The 18,976-nt window shown below is 43.6% G+C and overlaps 1 protein-coding gene across 5 annotated transcripts in view; it reads left to right on the top strand.

The window, feature by feature from the left end:
• The window catches only part of CAMK2B (calcium/calmodulin dependent protein kinase II beta), a 205,070-nt gene extending 186,864 nt beyond the window's left edge, over positions 1-18,206 (top strand). For 3 of the 5 annotated variants that reach the window (XM_054997386.1, XM_054997385.1, XM_054997383.1), the window contains 10 exons: positions 4,651-4,755; positions 5,129-5,257; positions 5,929-6,057; positions 6,497-6,625; positions 7,663-7,782; positions 8,258-8,386; positions 14,440-14,515; positions 15,011-15,105; positions 16,110-16,344; positions 16,872-18,206. In XM_054997386.1, coding sequence (XP_054853361.1) covers positions 4,651-4,755; positions 5,129-5,257; positions 5,929-6,057; positions 6,497-6,625; positions 7,663-7,782; positions 8,258-8,386; positions 14,440-14,515; positions 15,011-15,105; positions 16,110-16,342 — 1,145 coding nt within the window. In that variant the 3' untranslated portion in view covers positions 16,343-16,344; positions 16,872-18,206. The remainder of the gene's footprint in view (positions 1-4,650; positions 4,756-5,128; positions 5,258-5,928; positions 6,058-6,496; positions 6,626-7,662; positions 7,783-8,257; positions 8,387-14,439; positions 14,516-15,010; positions 15,106-16,109; positions 16,345-16,871) is intronic. The other 2 variants (XM_054997388.1, XM_054997387.1) reach the window with 1 other exon arrangement.
• The last annotated feature ends 770 nt before the right edge of the window (positions 18,207-18,976 follow it).

The following is an 18,976-nucleotide window of genomic DNA, read 5'->3' as shown; positions in this document are numbered from 1 at the left end:
TTTAAGCTGAAATAATTTTTATTGACCACAGTATTGATGGTTTCTATTTTCAACTTTTTACCAATTAGCAAAAAAATTATACAGCACCTTGCTGCTCCATCTCTAACATTGGGTGTGACTATTATTGGAATGAAAATGAAAAGGTTCTGCTCTTCATAAATGTATATAGCACTACTTTATGTGCTAAATGCTGTTATAATCCATTTCAAGTTTATAAATAAGGTTAAGTTTGGTAAGTCTATTATTTCGTATGTTCCAGTTTTTACAAACATTTCTGGGACATTTTTCTCCTGAAAAAAGGAAACCGCGTATGTTCATCCCTAGCCCTGCTGGCATCAGTGTTTCTAGAAACTGTATATTTCTTATCATTGTTCCAGATTAGGCAGATAAAAGAAAAACAACCAGAATCATGCTTCCTGCAATACTACTTATAACAGTTGGAAAAGCCTTGGAAAGAGACTTGCTGCATAAGCCGTTGATACCTAGCTCTTACAGTCTGATGAACGTGTTTGTTTCTTTAAATTCTGTCCTGTTTTTCTCCAGAAAAAGTGACTCCAATTAGCTTAGAACAGAATTTTTTAAAACAACAGTATACAGAATCACTAAAACCAAAAAAATCACAGGAGTCCCCCTACCTTATTTGTTTTCGTGGACACCTTTGAAATTTTGATGCAGGGTGGTGGTCACACAACCACAGTATAGCTGGCCCAGGAGGCAGAGCAAAGCAAAAAATGGCTACTAAAAGGTAGAGCTCCCCCACCCACCCCGAACACACAGATGCACAGAAGAAGCCCAAGTGCAAAAGCAAAGAGGTGATTTTTTGAAGAATATGTTTGGAAAAAGGAGTGAGAAAGAAAATACAACCCAACACTATGGTGGCATCTGCTGCACACAGCCAATCAGATCTCCCGTAGCCAGTCAAGCTCTGCTGGGAAGGAGCCCCACATGGCCTCTCACCCCCTTTCTAAAAACACTTGGGCACCAGGAAAGGTGTTGGTGGTCACCATGGCGCTCTCAGGCACCACGTTGGGGACCTCTGCCATAAGTTTTTCACTGGGAGTGATCAGATAAGGAGTGTGATCAGACTCTCGGGAGTGTGATTCTGTAAGAAAGATCTCCTTTCTCCTTTCCATGTGTTGTAGGGTTTATTTGCACATTACTTTGAGCTGTGAACTCTGATACTTTATGAAGCATTGGCTGTGCAATTCCCTCCCTTCCTGGATTGATAATTCAGCGTTTCTTGCAGAAATGTTGCCACTGTGGTCCTTCTCTTGATGTTCTTGGAAAGGAGCAAGGAACTGTAAGCCTTGCTCTGCAGCCTGCAGTACTGAAGGTCCACCATCCAAATGCCCTATGAGAGATGAAAGCCACAACAGTAGAAATAAGGATGTGCAAGTTGTGTGCTACTGGTCCCTCTGTTGGTGAGACACAGGTGCTACCAGTTTTGATGCTGCTTGCAGAAACTGGCAGCGAGCAACAATGTTAATGACAAAAAGGAGGCAGGAAGGCGCAGGTGCTGTAAAATACTTACTCTGAAAATATGACTCTGTTGTAAATTTTGAGGTTTTGCCCCCAAAATACATCACTTCTGTTGTTTGCATGGACTGGATTATATAGAAATTGCTCCTGAGGTAGAGCACCAGAATGAAATGCAGAAGGTATCTGGTTTATAGCACTTTATGTAAACAGTTTTCAGGAGAATTTCTGCAGCAGCTCTTGTTTCTCGCTCAGTAATAATTTTAAGCCTTATTCTGAATCAAGCAGTAAACCAAAAGGGGAAAATGTTTTGTAACTGATCAAGGTTAATTGTAATGGAACCTCAGGCTAACAAATGTTCTTTTTGTACTGAAAGTATATCTCGGCTTTCTTTTTTAAAAAAGGGTCCAGCCCTCATGTTCTTCAGTAAACTACAAATATTCAGACAGTGTCTCTTGGGTTCAGAAACTATGTGAGAGGCCCTGGTCTTTCTGTTATACAGCCAGGGCTTTTTTTCAGCTGGAACGTGGTGGAACGGAGTTCCGGCACCTCATGAAAATGGTCACATGGCTGGTGGCCCCGCCCCCTGATCTCCAGACAGAGGGGAGTTTAGATTGCCCTCCGCGCCACTCGGGGGCGGGGCCACTGGCCATGTAACCATTTTCACTGAGGGCGATTTGAACTTGAAAAAACTCCCTTCTTCTTCCAACTGACCCAAAGTGTTGTCACTGTGCAGTCCAGGGAATGTGCGCACACGGAACCAGGGGCACCACCTCCCACCGGGAGTTTCCCCCTATGCTGGCAACCCAATGAGTTCCACCACCTCTTTTCCCAGAAAAAAAGCCCTGCATTCAGCAGACGATAGGGCCAGACTTACTGCACAAGCAGTCTCCATCTTTGAAGTAACAACAGGGCTCATTTTGAGAGGGAACGTGCAGGAACGCAGTTCCAGTAGTTCTCCAAAGAGGTCACATGTCAGGTGGCCCTGTCCACCTGAATTTTGGCCATTTGGGGCCCGTTTTGGCCTGGATTGGGCCCAAAATGGCCAGGATTGAGCCTAAAACAGCCAGGATTGGTCCCCAAATGGCCAGGATCGGGCCTCTTACAGGTGGTGGATCACACTTCGGCTCAGCAGCGGCCCAATTCTCTCCATTTTGGGCCACTTTTCAGCCATTTTCAGCCCCTTTTTGCCATTTTGGGCCCAATTTCAGCCCTGAATGGCCAGGATTGGGTCCAAAACAGCCAGGATAGGTGATGTCAGGGGGTGTGGCTTATGCAAATCAGTTATGCCAATGACACTTCCGGCGATGGCGTGACATATGCTAATGTGTTATGCTAATGCATTATGCTAATAAGTTCTTGCAGTTCTTTTTCTATGAAATGACCCCTGAGTAACAATATATTAAGAGCTAACAGTGTGCGCTTGGGGAGGCATGTCCCAGATCCTTTGCAATATTTCAAAGGAAGCTGATACATTTCATTCAGGTTTTGTGTTATGGTTGTTTAGGAGAGGCACAAGATACTGGGTTAGCACTGGAAGGTAGAGCAAATTTTCATGCAAATGTTCTTAGTTTCAGTGAAATTAACAGAATAATCTAAAAAGAATCAGTGTGGATGTTTTCTGTTGCTTCCAGTTCTTTTGTCCAGGAAGCAAACAGATGGTTGGTTGTGGCCCTTTTGAGTTCATGATGGTGTACTTGAGGGAGTAGGGGTCTTCCCTTGCACATAAGTCCCAAGTTTGGGTGGAAGAACATCCTCTTTAAGATTGTTGCTGTCTACCTCTGGATCCTGGGAAACACTCCTGTGAATGGAGAGTCTTTGTTTTCCCCCCTGATGTGTCAAGTATTTTTTGAATGCGGCTTACAGAAATGCTTTTCGCTTCCTGTCTGAACAAAGGTGTCTTTTTGGGGAGGCTGGAGTAAGCTTTATGTTTTCAAGAAGACTAACTCCTGCTGCTGCCAGCCCCAAACTGGGAGCAGCTCCAGTTGTTCTAGAAATAATGGAGTGAGGAGCTGTCATCTAGGGCTTATTCCAACCCAAAGTCATCCGGGCTAGCAGAGACATTTCAGGAGCTGTACAAGGAAAGAGCTGTACCTTAGAATCTCTCATGAATTTGTAATGCCTGAACCTTTTTTGTCTGCCAAAGGACAGCCAAGCTGGAAAAGGGGCAGGGGGAGGGTACATTTTGTGGTAAGTGTGAGAAAATAGAGTTGGAACCGAGAAGAAAGAGCTGAAGGGAAAAGGCTAAAGAAAGGTAGTGAGAAGAAGCAAAAGCAACAGCTGACTGACTAGCATATTGCACTGAGGAAAAGGGTGTGAACAACAGTGAAGGATGCAGCCAGCATGAGGCAAACGAAGTTCCATGTGACCCAGAGAAAGGGAGACTTTGGACTGTTATTTTTTTACCCTTAAAACAATCCCCAAAGAAAGAAGGACCAGAAATAACCAGTGCAAAGTTTAGAATGTTAATTTAAGTTAAATCTGTCAGGAAAGAGTGATGCATTACCTGTTTCAGGATTAATCTGGTTAAGTATGTTATGTTCAGTAGGGGTGTTGTTGTTAAGTTGACTAATTTTAAGAACCTCCTGCAGCATTGGGGTTGATCACTGTTGCTTGTCTTCCAGTTGTGCGACACCTCAAAGCAGACGTGAATGCATTCGGTGCAGCCAAATTGGTAGTTAAAGAAATAACAGATGGCTCGGTAGTAGCAGCACTGCTACTGTAGTAGGGTAATAGTGAAGAGTATGAGCTATGGGCCAGGTATTTTTAGTTCAAAATAAGCTTTGTGTGAGCTTAGGCAAACTATTCTCCCTGAAGCTTAGCCACTGCTGCTCCATCTTCAGAATGAGGGATAATAACACAAGGCAGTTGTAAATAATTATTGAAACAATGTTATGTGATGTTGAGTGCTTAGGGAAAGCACTATATAAAGAGTTGTAGTTATTGCCAGTCACTACCCTTAGTGGGGCACCCGGCCTCCTCTGTGTATTTTCTCCTCTTCTTGGTTCTGTTGCTCCATCATTCTTCTTTCTCCTTGGATGTATATACTGCTCTCCCATCCTCTGTCTCCCTTTTTTCCTGTTGCTGAAGCTGTCCCTTTCCTCTAGCTTGTTTTTCTCTTGCTTTCTTTATGGTGTTTTCTTTTGTCGTCCATTTCTCACTCATTTTCCCCAGTGAAGACCACTGATAACGAGCTTGTAAAAAGCCAGTTGAATCCAGGAAATGCCCCTGAAATTCCTCCCAGTCTGCAGACTTCACTGATGACATCTGCTGCTGCTTGTAAGTCACAAGATCTCTGTGTTCCTCATGTTCCATTCCATGTGGACAACATCTGTCAATAAATGTCCCAAGCCCTTTTAAGTCGTGATGTTGATCTGCTCTGAAGAATGATTGCAGAAAGAGCACTCTAACTGCAATTAATAAATGTGTAATATCGATCCAGTTACCAGAAAGACACAGATAAGAACACAGTTCATGCATTGGTTCATGGGTGAAAGTAGATTAGATGGGACTTAATGGATGCTTTCCATCTAAAGTTCCTGTTTCCTAATCCGCCTCACCAGCTATGTTCACCCTGTTATTTTTCCATTACATTTGCTTTCTCCTCTCTCTCCCTTTTTCTTTCTCCCTCTGCTCATCTGTCCCATCCTAGCCACCAAACTGTCTGATATATTAGGTATGGTGAAAAAAGGACCTGGTCTTCCAGAAGCTGAAGAGTCAAAGCCTTCAGTCACTCCACCCTGCATATCTCCAGTTGTTGCAAACCCTCTGCCGCCCCAATGTAAGTAGTAGGTGGGCACCAGGATTTGCTGCGCTGGATGGTTAACAAGGCACAGACCTGTAAAGAGCATTTTTAGCGTCTAACCTCTCCCTTCCCCAGTCCCTCACTGCAAACACTTGGGTTCTCCCTAAGGGTAGCTCTTTCCTAGAAAAGATGCAATGAGGGGTTTCAACAGCCTGTAAAAGATTGCATTCAATTTACATGATAGTAAAAAGCTTGCAATCTTTCAGAAAAGGTTGAAGACAATTGTTACAATTTAGCTGGATTAGATGAGGGTTAGGGGATGTTTGATTTGGTAAACTGCTTTGATTTATTGGAGCTTTTCCCAGGTTGCTGTATAATCAGACAGCAAGTACATCTTCATACAGTGACAGTGCAGGGCTAAAATGGCTAAGTCTTGCTGGGTTAGATGCAGCTTGCAAGCCACATATTTTTTTTTGCATGGGAATAGCACACTGGGAAAAAATTAACCCTAAAAATTTCACAGTAGGCTTATTAGTCTAAGAGTGACTGTATAATATTAGAAGGGACCCTCAAAGCCTTCCATATATTCTTATCCCAATTGCATTCTCTATCATCTTTTTCTAGGGCTTTCCCTTTCCCCCCAACATTTAAAAAAAATTGTTTTCTCACCACTTTTGCTGTTCCTCCTCTCATCTGTTCCACCCCAGCTGCCAAGCTGTCTGATGTACTAGGCATGGTGAAAAGGGGTTCTGGGCCCCCAGAAGCTGAAGAACAAAAACCTTCCATCAGTTTGCCCTTATCACCTCCAGTTGTTGCAAATCCTCTTGCTCTCCAATGTAAGTAGAATGTAACACCAAAGGCTGCCAAGTGGAAACGCTGTTGAAGAGCCTTTTGTAGATTCTTTTTAGCCACTTCTCTGATATAATCCAGTTGCCCTTATTCAGTGCAGGGCATTCCTTGACTGCTAAAGTACATAACTGCTCTGACCTTCCACAATGCCCCAGAGAAAAGTAGAGAAACCTTTCCTCAAGGAAAGATGGAGCCTTCCCAACTTTGGTAGGCTATTCCATTTTTAAAACAGTAACATTATTTGTCCTCAGAATAGTTCTAGGGACAGGACTGTTCTTAAGCAATATTGGAATAAATCCTAAAGTTGGCTAACCTCTGTTGATTCCATTCTCTCTGTTTTTCTCCTAGTCATTTATTCATTTCTCCTCTATTTTGTTTGTATCTTTTCTCCTCATTCTCTCCCTCATTTAATCTCTTGCTGCCCAGCTGCCAAGCTGTCTGATGTATTAGGCATGATGAAAAAGGGCTCTGGGCCCCCAGATGCAGAAGCGCCAAAATCCTCTGCCCCCCTACCTTGCCCATCCTTGGTTGATGCAAACCCTGTTCCTTTCCAGTGTAAGTAGCACTTATCACCAAAGCTTATGGAACTGATGTGTCCCAACTTCCTGAGGAACCTGTGCTGTTTCATCTACTCTCCTGGCCCCTGCCCCAAGACCTTGCAATTAACTGGTCAATTTTTTCAGCATGAGTGATACAGTGTGTTGTGGCTGTGTGGCAGAGCACATGGTTTGCACGCAAAAGATCTCAGGCTCAATCCTTGGTTAAAGGATATCAAGTACTAGGAAAGACTGTTTTTTGCTGAAGATGCTGGAAAGCCACTACTAGTCAGAACAGGACAATACTAAGCTAGGTGAATCAGTGGTCTGATTCAGTATAAAAAAGCTTTGTATATAATTTAAAACGCAGTATGGTGATTGACATACTAGTACTGGGGACTCCCCTTTTCAAATCCCCGCTATATTATCTTATAGCCGTGTTCACATGTTATGGTGAATGCATTTACATCTGCATGTACATGTGTGCATCTGTTTGTAAAAAAGAGCCAACATGCATTCACTTTACAAATGAAAATGGGGACCTGTACCTGGATGAATGTGAGGTTTGAATCACTCAAAGGGTTAAGCTGTATGTTGAACATAACATGGGAATTATTTAACATATATGTAAAGAAAATTCAAGCGTACATTGTACGTGGATTGTACATATATTCACTGTAACTTGTGAACAGGGCTTATGGAGCAGTCTGGTCACATGATTTCTTCTTCCCCTCCCCAGACTGAAGTATAATCCAGGAGGAGTTTTGCCATATGATGGTTATTTCTAGACTAAAGAAGTTTATTTGCTTTGAAAGATGGTTTTAGGAAGAATATTGGCTAAACAACTGGCTCTTGATAGTGGTCAAAATGCCAAGAAGAAGTTTTCCAAAACTATTCAACTGTGTGTTTTACCTAATACCTCTGTTGGACCTAATTTTTTTCCATCATATGATTGTATTCCTTTCCTCTGCTTTTCATTTCTTCCCTGTTTTTTACCATTTTTGTTCGTTTTCTCATTTCTCCCTCCTTTCCCTCCTGTCTTCTGCCCCACCCCAGCTGCCAAGTTTTCCGATGTACTAGGTATGGTGAAGAGGGGCACTGGTCCCCTGGAAGGAGAAGAGCCAAAGCCTTCCATCACTTTGCCCTTCCCACCTCCAATTGTTGCAAGTCCCCAGTGTAAGTAGCGGATGTCACTGCAATTTCTTGCTTACCCCTGATAGGGCATAAAATATGTACAGTTTTTCTGTACTTTTCCATCATAACCTTTGCATTAATTATTTGGTCTGTCTTTACAAAGTGTGAATTTGGCTTTAGAAACCGCAGGTGGGAAACCCCCAAATGCAGAAGAATACATGTACTGAAACCGCATTGCCCCCAGAAAAATAAACACAACTTTTTATAGAGATGGAATGGTTGGTTAAGAGACTTTTCTATGTAGGCTGGCACTGGATGAAGCCGGCTGTGTTATTAGTACCATAGTGGATTCACCCACTTTGTTAGATAGTCTGTGACACCTTAAAAATATGTCATCCTTGTTCTGATCTCTCTCTCCCTTGCATTTCTACTTCTTCCCACTCTCCATTTTTTCCTGTCTGTGAGTTTTCCATTTATTTTATTCTTTTCGTGCCTTCTCTCATCTGTCTCATCCCAGCTGCCAAGTTGTCTGATGTCCTAGGCATGGTGAGGCGGGGCTCTGGAGCCCCAGAAGCTGAGGGGCCACAGCCTGCTGTCTCCCAGCTTTTCCCTCTTCCACTCATCCCAAATCCTCTCCCTTCTGATCGTAAGTATCCTTGTGGCCTGCAGCTAAGCCATGGTGGTTCTTTTCAAACCCAGAAAAGAGTTCAGTTCTAAATTCTTGACTGCTCAGCTTAACAGCATTACTGCATGGCTTCACATGAAGCATTCTGGCATCACTGTACAAACATATGCTTGTGTGAATGCAGGCTGACAGTGCATCAAATATACTATACTTTCTGATAATACAGGTCCCATTGCGTATTTTGATCCTAATGTGAGAAGTTTTCATGGTGTAAGGGAATATCTTGATGCTCCTGCTGCAATTTAAACATATATATATGTTTTTATATATATATATATATATATGCAGGGTTTTTTTCAGCAGGAACACGGTGGAATGGAGTTCCGGCACCTCTTGAAAATGGTCACGTGGCTGTTGGCCCCGCCCCCTGATCTCCAGACAGAGGGGAGTTTAGATTGCCCTCTGCGCTGCTCAGCGGGGCCACCAGCCATGTGACTATTTTCGCCAAGGGCGATTTAAACTTTAAAAAACTCCCCCCTTGTTCCAGCTGACCCAAAGTGACATCATTGTGCGGTCCTGAGTTGCATCCCTGAGTTCCACCACCTCTTTTCCCAGAAAAAAAGCCCTGTATATATTTATGTGTATATACAAACACACACACATTATTTGATCAGTCTTTACAAAATGTAAATTTGGCTTTAGAAACTGCAGGTGGGAAACCCGAATATATATATCAAAATGAAGTTGGGAAATATCAGGTCTCAGTTTAAAATTCCCATTTGGAAGAAAAAGGAAAGCCATTATTTTAGCAAGGAATGCTGGTATTTGAAAATAGAATATAAATCCAATGTGTGTATCTGTTGCACAAGGTGAGTCAGAAACTCATTGTCTGTTACTTATATTTGAGATAAACATTTGCTAGCACCTATTTTTGCTATGTTTTTTTAACAACTCCCATCAGCCTGAACGGGGCAACGCTCTTTTGTACTCCTATGCATGGCAGCGGCTTCTGCAGCTAAAATCGGTGCAGTCTTGTAGAAGGAGATGGATCCACAATTCAGTACAGTTAGTTGTGTCAAAATCACAAGGATTCAAATACTCCCAGTTCTGTTCTAGCTTGTAGCCAGCGTGTTTCATTGCCTATGGGATTCTTTGATGTAGTGGTAGCTTAGAATATATTTGTGAGCTCTGTTTTTAGTTCTTTAAGTCTGTATTATGTGCATATTCTTACTGGAACGGGTGAGTGCTGCCAGAATGGGCAGTAGTCATTATTGTTAGAAAAGCTGCTAAGCCGGCTTGCAACTTTAAATGGATTAACAAGAATAAAGAATCCAGCCTCTTGCCATTCTGGCACCTAACCAGAGTATGGTTTTCAAAGCATATTGTCCATAAACTGTTTTATCTCCCATTCCTTAACTCTCCATAGAATTCCAGTCCAGAAAGCATAAGCCTTCTCTGTGTGCAGCTACAGGGCCTCAGCTTCGTGATATAAGTAGATTCAGGTCTTATCCAAAACACAATAGCCTGAAGCAGCTGAAATGTATTTCCAAAGGCACCAAGTTCTAGAAGAGCAAGAGTAGCAACTGCAGAGAAAATGGGAAAGAGATTTATTTTCCCTTCATCAGGGATATACAAGTGGGCTCGATTCTTCCCTTCCACCTCAGCCCATTCAATCCCATGTTCCTATAGCAGCAGCAGCAACAACAACTCTCCTAGCCATCCCACAGCTTCACTGTAGCAGCAGTTGCAACTCTCTCAGCCACCCCACAGCTTCACTGCAGTGGCAGTAGTGACTTCTCCACACGACCCGACTGCCCACTCGCCATTCATCTTGACTGCCTGCTTGCAGTTTCAGCAGTGGCAACATTCCCAGCCACTCTACAGAGCCACCAACGTGGCAGTAGCGATTTTCCTGGCCACCCTGCTGCTTCATCGAGGTGGCAGCAGTGACTTTTTGGTCTTCCCACCTGACTTTCCTGACCACCCACCTGCGCTTGTGCAAACAACTCTATTATTTGGTAATTTAATCCCCCTCCACTTATTTTTAAATTTTCAGATTTTTCTGAAAGTTTTCAGAACTGTTTGGCCTTGATCTGTAGATTTTTTACAGATGGGACCACACTTGGCTATTAGAACATAGGATAATGAATATGCCTTTTTCGTTTTTGTAAGTTGTTATGAGCTTTGTTTGTTTGCTTGCACATGTTTGTTGCTGGTGTTCCTGATTCATTTGATTCTTTTACGTCATTTTAAAGTTATATGCCATTTATAGACCAAAATAACATTAAAAGTGACATAATTTGTACAGGAAAAATTAAACATAGGGCAACAGAAAATGGCACAAAAATACTCGCATGTTCAGTTTGCATCAGTGAGAAACAATGATTGAAACAAGTTTTTTGAGTTGCAACGGTGGGGCTGAGAATTTTGGTAGCATTTCTAGTGGTTTTGAGTTACAAGTTGCATGCACCCTCTCTGCTCTGAACTCTCTTCTCCAGAGAAACTGGGAGTCCCTAGCAGCAGTGTTCATTTACAGAGATGGATAACAGGTTGGCACATTTTGCAGGGAGGGAGACACCAGTGAATATGAGCTGAGATGCCATGCAGATTGTGTTAGAGCAGGGCACACGGAGAGCACTCAGTTCAAAGTGGAAGCAGGCATGCCTGGCAAACTCTCAGGTAAGATCTGGCTTGGTTGGAAGGTTAAAGAAAATGCATTTATTTTTTCCTGGGAGACAAGTCTGTTCTCAAGGAGAGACATGCAATAGGGCAATGCCTGCTTTCTTTGGCCATCAATGCTTTCTGCAGGTAATATGTCCTCTCTTAGTTTCCATGCTTTAAAAAAAAATCAGGTAATATGTCCTCTTTTAGTTTCCATGCTTTTTTTTTAAGTCATAATTCCCGTTCCTATTAATGATTTTACGGACAAACCTGAGTAGAATAAGATGGGATATTTATATGGAGAGAGTGAGTTTGGTTTATATAAGTAAATTTGATGAAACATAGATGAAAATACGGTTTTGTATATACCTGTCTCCCATCTAGGATTTAGTACATGGATAACTATGGGAAGCTTTCTGGGGTGGGAGATCCCATTGCATTTATTTTGGTGCAATGGTTTTACTTCATGAACTGCCTCATATACTGCCATGTAAAGAAGAAATAATGTTATGCTAAAAGCCTGTTGTGTGCAAATGTGGCAGAAGAAAGACCTGGGCGCTCTGAGAAACCTCCTTCCACTTGACAGAACAGGCCAGAGCAGGCTTTCATGCTTTCCTTTCGCAGTGTAAATTACAAATGACTCCAGAAATCCTCCTTTGTCCTCTTTTAGATGTTGTAAAATCATCCCTCCTTTACTAAAGACAGGGCTGCTTTTGCCTGGTTTTGAGCTCTCTGTCCTCATGTAAACATGGGTTAGTGACTCTGCTAGTGCTGCATTTTCCCCAAGAGTTACAGTTGAGTTGTCACCGCATGCTTGTCCAGAGTTCAGAAAGTGCATCAACCAAAATAACTCAACTCTTAAGTCCAGGAAGTACTAACAGGTCATTTGGAAGCAACATCGAGCAACACTGAAGTTCGTTTTTATGCACCAAAGTTTGGAAAAACATGACACAAGGGAATCTCCATGGTCTGCCTCAGATTAAAGAGGTAGTTTGCCTTTATGCAGTATTTATGAACTCACATTTTACAGAAGGGAGAAGCCCAGATGAAGGGCGAGAAATACTCACAGACAGAGGACTCTTTGAAAGCCAGAATGCCTCTGTTTCTAGATATAAGTCCTGTCAAGATCTTTCTCCCAAATTTATTTTGCATTTCATTTTCAGAGAAGGATCGTCATGTTACTTCTAGCTTGGAACAATGGGGTTGTTTGAAGAGAGCGTTTCTGAATCAGTTCTCATTGCAAGCTGGGGAGACATGACAAGAACAACAGAGTCAGCCGATTTGGGTGAAGAGGGGGAATTCATCGTTCACAAGTTTTGTGAGATTTTTCTAGAATTGTTGCATTTGGTAAAGTCCCAAGGTTGAGAGACAGACATAACCTTGCAAAGCTATTGGGAGAAGACAGGGTAGGATTTTAAAATAAAAGCCAATCTTTATTATGGAGGGGAGATGTGGAACTGGAATAGCTTAAGATTTAGGAAGAAGGCACTGTGAATATTGCAGTGGAAGATGGAGCACGGAGAGGGAATCAGAGCACAGATGTGGATGAGCATGGGGCTATTACATGCTTTAGGCTGCAGTGATTGATAGCAAAATGGAAGGCAGAGGATAGTATTTGTGCCTAAGAACCTTTGAGCCCAAGCAAAAGTTGCCATACTGTGAATGCTCCTTCGGGACTTGAGGAAAAAACACCATCCACTTGCAAAGGTTCCAGCTGGAACAGACATGCTTTTCTTTCCTAGCCAAACCAAGGGAGTATTCTTAGTGCTCAGTGTTGTTGCCTAAGTAAGCTACTGGTCCTTAGAAGCACTTAATGCTCCTTTTTCTCCCTCTGTTCCTTTCTTTAACCATATAGAAAGCCCAATTTTAGAGAGCGTCAAGAAGTGAACAGATAGTACCAAAGCTGTTCTGGCAAGTGTATATTTGCTCCTTTGTTCAACAGCGGTATTAATAATCTTTCTTGCTTGTGCAATATTAGGGACATTCTCTTCTTAAGGGCTTCAAAGCTAGACCCTGATAGAGAGAAGATGAAAATGAGGAAGCAGAGAATGGAGAACAACAGCCCTTTCTTGTAGGTTTAAGACTTGTGACATTAGGAAGAGTCAGTAGACAAAAAGCTAACCCTAGGTGATAGTGAAAGATGCTGTTTTGATCCAGTCCTCTTTTTATTTAGCAATGGGAACAAGCTAACACTTTCACAACCAACTGCAAAGTATGGCAGCATATCAGAGGTTTGACTCACCACTGTTTGCAGTCCTGAGTAGGTTGCAAATCAGGAAGTTTTTAACACCCTTTTACTTGCGGGCTTGCAAGATGTACAGACTGCAAAGAGAGAAGGATTTTGGGTTATTCTTGTCTGCAGTGCTGTCAATGAGCAAAATGTTTCTCAGTCTTTACACAACAGCAAGTTTCATTTTTCAGTGTGGGAGCGCCACAGTTCCAAACAAATAACACACCCAGAAAGCTGGATGGTAACACTAGAGCTGATCTGAGCCTCAGTTACTCAGAGGCACATCAGGTGTGCTAGTTCCTAAGATAGGGATGGGATTCTGAGCTTTCATTTTGTTAGTCTTTCTGCAACTTTCCTGTATTGTGAGATACTGTGTAAGGTTGGGATGCAAACTGCATCGGGCAAAGGACAACTGGCGAGAGGCTAGGTCTGGGATGGGAATGGATAGTGGGCTACATCAGGACAAAGCAAGTGTGAAATGGATGCTTCTGCAAAGGCACAAGTTTCCTAATGCTCCTGCTCCAAGGAGATGACCTTGGCAAAGCCACTGACACCATTTCTGCCACTTGGACATTGCATTATTCATAGCACTTGCTCTAACTGGGTCGCTTGGGTGCCTTGCAAATTCCTGCATCTCCCCAGATCTCCCACATGTGCTGGCTACAGAGATGTGTGGCATTCTAGACCTACAGCATCGCAGAACAGATATGGGCATCCGTAGGCCATTGTGACATATATGTGGTTAGTGGGGAATTGAATATTGGGCAGATGAAATCAGCCAGTGTTTTCTGATGTATAATAGCCAAGTTAGCACCCATAAATTCACACTGTACCTCTTCCTTACCTCTTCTCCTCCAAAGTTTTTTGAGCGGATAGAGGTGTTTGTGCTTCTCAGAACTTGCATTGCAGGTATGCTTAAGCGTGTACTGAATTAGCATATCTTCCCATTAGTGTTTTATCATTTTTATACAGGCTCTTGATGTGATTACTCAATATCCAAGTCCCTCACCATGCAGGAATCCCCACAAACAGAGAGAGTTCATGTAAACTCTGGACTCAGTGGAGAAGGCATGCCAAGGCAGCTTGTTTTCTTTTAGGACTACTGGGCATGCAGATCTGACACTGTACATCATCCCTCTTTTTTTCTATCTCTTTTGTCTTCTCTCGGTTCCTCAACTTGCAGCCCGCAAGCAGGAAATCATCAAGATAACTGAGCAGCTAATCGAGGCCGTGAACAATGGAGACTTCGAGGCCTATGCGTGAGTAAGCTGGGCTTGAAACTGACTTAAATATCTGACTTCATGTGCATTGACATTTCTTCGTGTACACAGTACCCCTACATCAGTAGGATTAATCCAGTTGTGATATTAACTTGCCGTTTCTTTAAGTCCAACTCAGTTCATGGCTGAGATAGCCACACACAGCATAGCAGAATAGAGCACATAAAGAATTCTCCTAGCACATTCAGCCCAAACCTCAGTTGATTCATTCCTGAACCAGGCTCATCTTTTCTTACAAAGACAGTTATGGCAGGGATGAGTGAGTTCTCTCACCACACTTTCTGATAGCTCTTTAGTAGCATTAACCTCAAGGCACAAGAACAGCTCTCTTTTGGGGAGAGAAGGAATGAAAAAATCGATCTATACCGACACGGGCATCCTCAAAACATCACAGAAAAGCAAATGATAGCTTGGTTCATCTCTCCCTCCAGAAAGATTCCTCATCTCACCAATCTGTGTCTTCTGCTTTTCTAGAAAAATCTGTGATCCAGGCCTAACTTCATTTGAGCCGGAAGCCTTGGGCAACCTGGTGGAGGGAATGGACTTCCACAGATTTTACTTTGAAAATTGTGAGTGCATCTTCTTGTACTTAGGCTATAGGTCTAAACCTGAGTGTGAACCCGGAAACTTGAGGGAGGAGGCATGGGGGAGACTTACTAGGTCACAGAGGTGAGTGGAGTTAGTTTGCCAATGATGTCATCACATTGCTAGCAATATGCTGACCTCACTCCCTGTGTATCTAGAAGTGACATCAGTGCATTGCTGGGGAATGCAGGAGACACTCTAGCATTTTAGAAAACCTCTGTGGGTAAACTATAGAATTTCCTTGAAATGCTAGAGTGTCCCTGGCAACATGCAGTCGTCAGAGTGCACAGGGAGTGACGTCAGCATGTCAGGATGTTGGCAACATCCCTACCTCAATTTCTTCAATTGACCAGCTGAGTGGCAGCAAAAAGCCCCTGTTGGCAGTGAGGGATTCCCATCTCTCTGACGAGAGGAAAGGCAGCCTTAGTTCACACACACTGTTGTAGACTTCCGGTCCCTTCAGAGAACAAGTGAAATGATTTTTCCCAAACTGAAACCAGGCCTGAGAGGTGGGCTTTCCTCCCTGCCCATTAACAAAAAGTTTCTCTCCCATGCTCACCATTTATGATAATGAAATTGTCCAGCAGGGCCACCAAAAAAGAGTCATTGTAGGACAGATTTCTCAGGTAGGACTACTGAATAAAGTTATAAAGAGCCATATTGATCCAAAAAAATTCAAAACCAAGAAGAAAATCCAAGTAAAACCTTTTATTAGGACTAACCCAACACGCACAAAGCTTTGCATAAGCTTTCACGCTCACTAGAATGCTTCATCAGGCTAGACGTTAAAGCATTTTTTTTTTAATGTGGAGGTGGGAAGAAGATTTTTCAGGTCATGATCTGGATTTGCTGCTTGCTTAGTGCTTTACAGAGAATTGTGCATGTAGCTTCTTCACCGCTTTGCTCCTTTGCTCATTACCCTCCCCTTCCCCAGCAACCATCTTCCTCCTCATAAAGCCATGCTTTATTTCTGTTTGTGCTGTTCCAGTGTTATCTAAGAACAACAAGCCCATTCACACGACTATCCTGAATCCTCACGTGCACGTCATCGGAGAAGACGCTGCATGCATTGCCTACATCCGCCTGACGCAGTACATTGACGGGCAGGGCCGCCCTCGCACTTGCCAGTCTGAGGAGACCCGCGTCTGGCACCGCCGAGATGGCAAGTGGCAGAACGTTCACTTCCACTGCTCGGGAGCACCGGTGGCACCACTTCAGTGAAGGTAAGACTAAGCAAGAAATGGCCCTTGCCCAGTCACCCTATGTGGCAGATCTTTTGTGGTGTTGGGGAACGTGAGACCTCAAGTGCAGACAAGAGAGGGTACATAAGACGGGTGAGTGTGTTCTCAGGTGTGGCGGAGACTGAAAATGGTCAGCTTTTAACAACAACAACATCATCAACAAACTGTGCTTATATACCGCTGTTCTAGACAGATTAGTGCCCCACCCAGAGCGGTGAACAAGTTAGTGTTATTATTATCCCCACAGTACAGCTGGGGAGCTGGGGCTGAGAGGAGTGGCTTGCCCAAGGCCACCTACTGAGCTCATGGCAGTAGTGGGATTCAAACTAGCAGGGTGCTGATTCGCATCCAAACCACTTAACAGCAGCTCTGCCTTGTGGCAATGTTCAAATTTCTACTTTTTGGCAAACTGGCCTGACCCTAGTTGTTGAATGAGTCTTGGATGAGTCCCTTGAGCCTCTTGGAAGTCTCAGTAACAGAATCTTTCTCTTTGTACTTGTGTCTTTCAGAACTTATGCTGGCTGTTCTGGTTTCATCTCGAAGGAGACGGTGATTTGAGCTGAGCCGCTAGCCGGGAGCAGCGGTGACAAGCACGTGCCCGCATGCTCGTATCCCCTTCCCCATCCTTCCTTCTTTCATTTACAGTGCCTGTGTTTGCAAAAAACAAAAAAACCCACAAAAAAAACAAAAAAGAAAAAAAACTAAGAAAAAACCCAACCAGACATGATTCTTTAAAAAAAAATTAATAATGAAATTTTAAAAAATCAGCAAACCCAGCCAAACCAACCCAGCTGTCCAACTCGCAGCGTGGCCACACTGCACCTCCCATCCCCAACTCCATTTCTTTGTGTCCGTCCGTCCAGCTGTTCAGGTGACCAGGTGTTGCAATGAAAATGTTTCAACTTCAAACAAAAGGCTCCACCTCCCTGTGTCGAACCCAGTGTTGAACGGTGTTAGTTTGTTAGGTGAAAAAAAAAATTAAAAAACCCACAAAAAACATTTATAGTATTTGCATTCTCTGCCAAAGCATGGGCCTTCTCCAGTGGTCGTGTTCGCGCTTGGAAGTCTGTGACCTGTGTTACCGTTTGTTTTTGCGGAGGATGCTATTCTTGAGCTCTCGGGCTGCCCGTTTCTTTTCTCCTCTAGCCGTGGTTGTGGATTATTATTGATGATGATTATAATTATTCAGACTTTTAATTAATTTCGTTCTTCTTTTGGATATGAGGTGACCCCTTTTGGGGAATTTGGGTTTGTGGGCCCCTCCCATGTTAACCTACTACTGGGGATTGCCTGGAGGCGGTTGGTCATGGCCAGAATAATGGGTTCTTACATGAAAGGGTAATTATAGCCTTAGAGATACAAATAGGTCTCACTGCAGGATCTTGAATGTCTGAATTCTCGTTGGCGCTCACAGTCCCAAGCTTTCCTGACCTTGACCTCTCATCAAGGGCTACCAACAGTGGTGTCATTGTGCCTGTGCCCACGCTGAGGTTTTGTTACAGGGGAGAGTCTCTGCTTAAGGAGGCTGGCTGGGACAATAGTGGCAGTAGAATTAGAAGAGCTAGGGAGGAGACGGCTAAGAAGCCTCATCTTCTTCCAGTTCTTGGAAACTGACTTCCCAGGGAAAGAGAGCAACAGATACCTCACTGCAAGGTATTATTTTGCTCCCTAAAAGCCTGGTCCAGTTTTCTTCTATTTTTTTCCCTTTGTGCAGAAAGTGTAGTAATTTAAGGAGGGGGGATTGTCAGTGGTGCCTCAAGGATCTGCACCCAAGTCTTATCAGCCTGGAAAGAGGAAGGCTGATCAGCTGAGCTTGTGCATTCTCTCTCTCTGTCTCTCTCTGAAGCCTGTGAATTCACTTGCTAAGAGAAGGATTGATTGGCAAGGAGACCAGGGAGAAAATCCCTCCAGGAGGTTGGGGGAGAGCAAGCCACTTCAGGTAGCTCTGGCTGCAGGAGCTGACTGTTCCAACAGCCTCGTGGAATCTGTGATACCAAAGGGGGACAGTTTTTCAAATGGACCAAGCCTGAGCAAGAGACAGATGGAAGGGTTTTTATTGAACCACCCACAGAGCCAATGCAGATAGATACAACTGCACCAAACGTGGTGGAGCTGAGCCAGCAATCTCAGCTCCGTTTGCTCCCAAAGGAAGATAAGCTACGAGCCACTGTCCTCCGCTTCCTATGCCTGCATGATGAGCGGCTGACATTTGCAATGTGGAAAGCATCCAGACATTTGGCATTTAAAGAGGCCCCCCTCGTACCTTCCCTCACCACTTCATATCCATTCAGAACAGGGACCCTGCTGCCCACACACTGCTCTAGGTGGGTGAGTAGGTTTAGTTGCACGCCTCAGCCTAATCCGCGGCCACAAGGAAGATGAGTTGGGGTGTCTGAAATGCCTCGGCGTGAGCCTGGAGAAAGGCCTGCTGTGTCCTCCTACTCCTGCTCAGTGTCTGTAAGCTCAGTTCTTTGATCGATATGGAGTCATTCATCAAGCCGCTGTTCACAGTATTGAGTAGACTCCCTGTAGGAAACAGCAGAGCTACATAGCCAGGGTTGCAGTTAAGGGATTGCCTGAGAATCCCGGCAGAGGGCCTATAGAAGGCTGTAAG

This window comes from Eublepharis macularius, chromosome 14 (genome assembly GCF_028583425.1).
Source record: "Eublepharis macularius isolate TG4126 chromosome 14, MPM_Emac_v1.0, whole genome shotgun sequence".
Classification (NCBI taxonomy): Eukaryota; Metazoa; Chordata; class Lepidosauria; order Squamata; family Eublepharidae; genus Eublepharis; species Eublepharis macularius.
The sequence above is the reverse complement of the archived record's forward strand: the minus strand, read 5'-3'. Positions and strand labels throughout refer to the sequence as shown.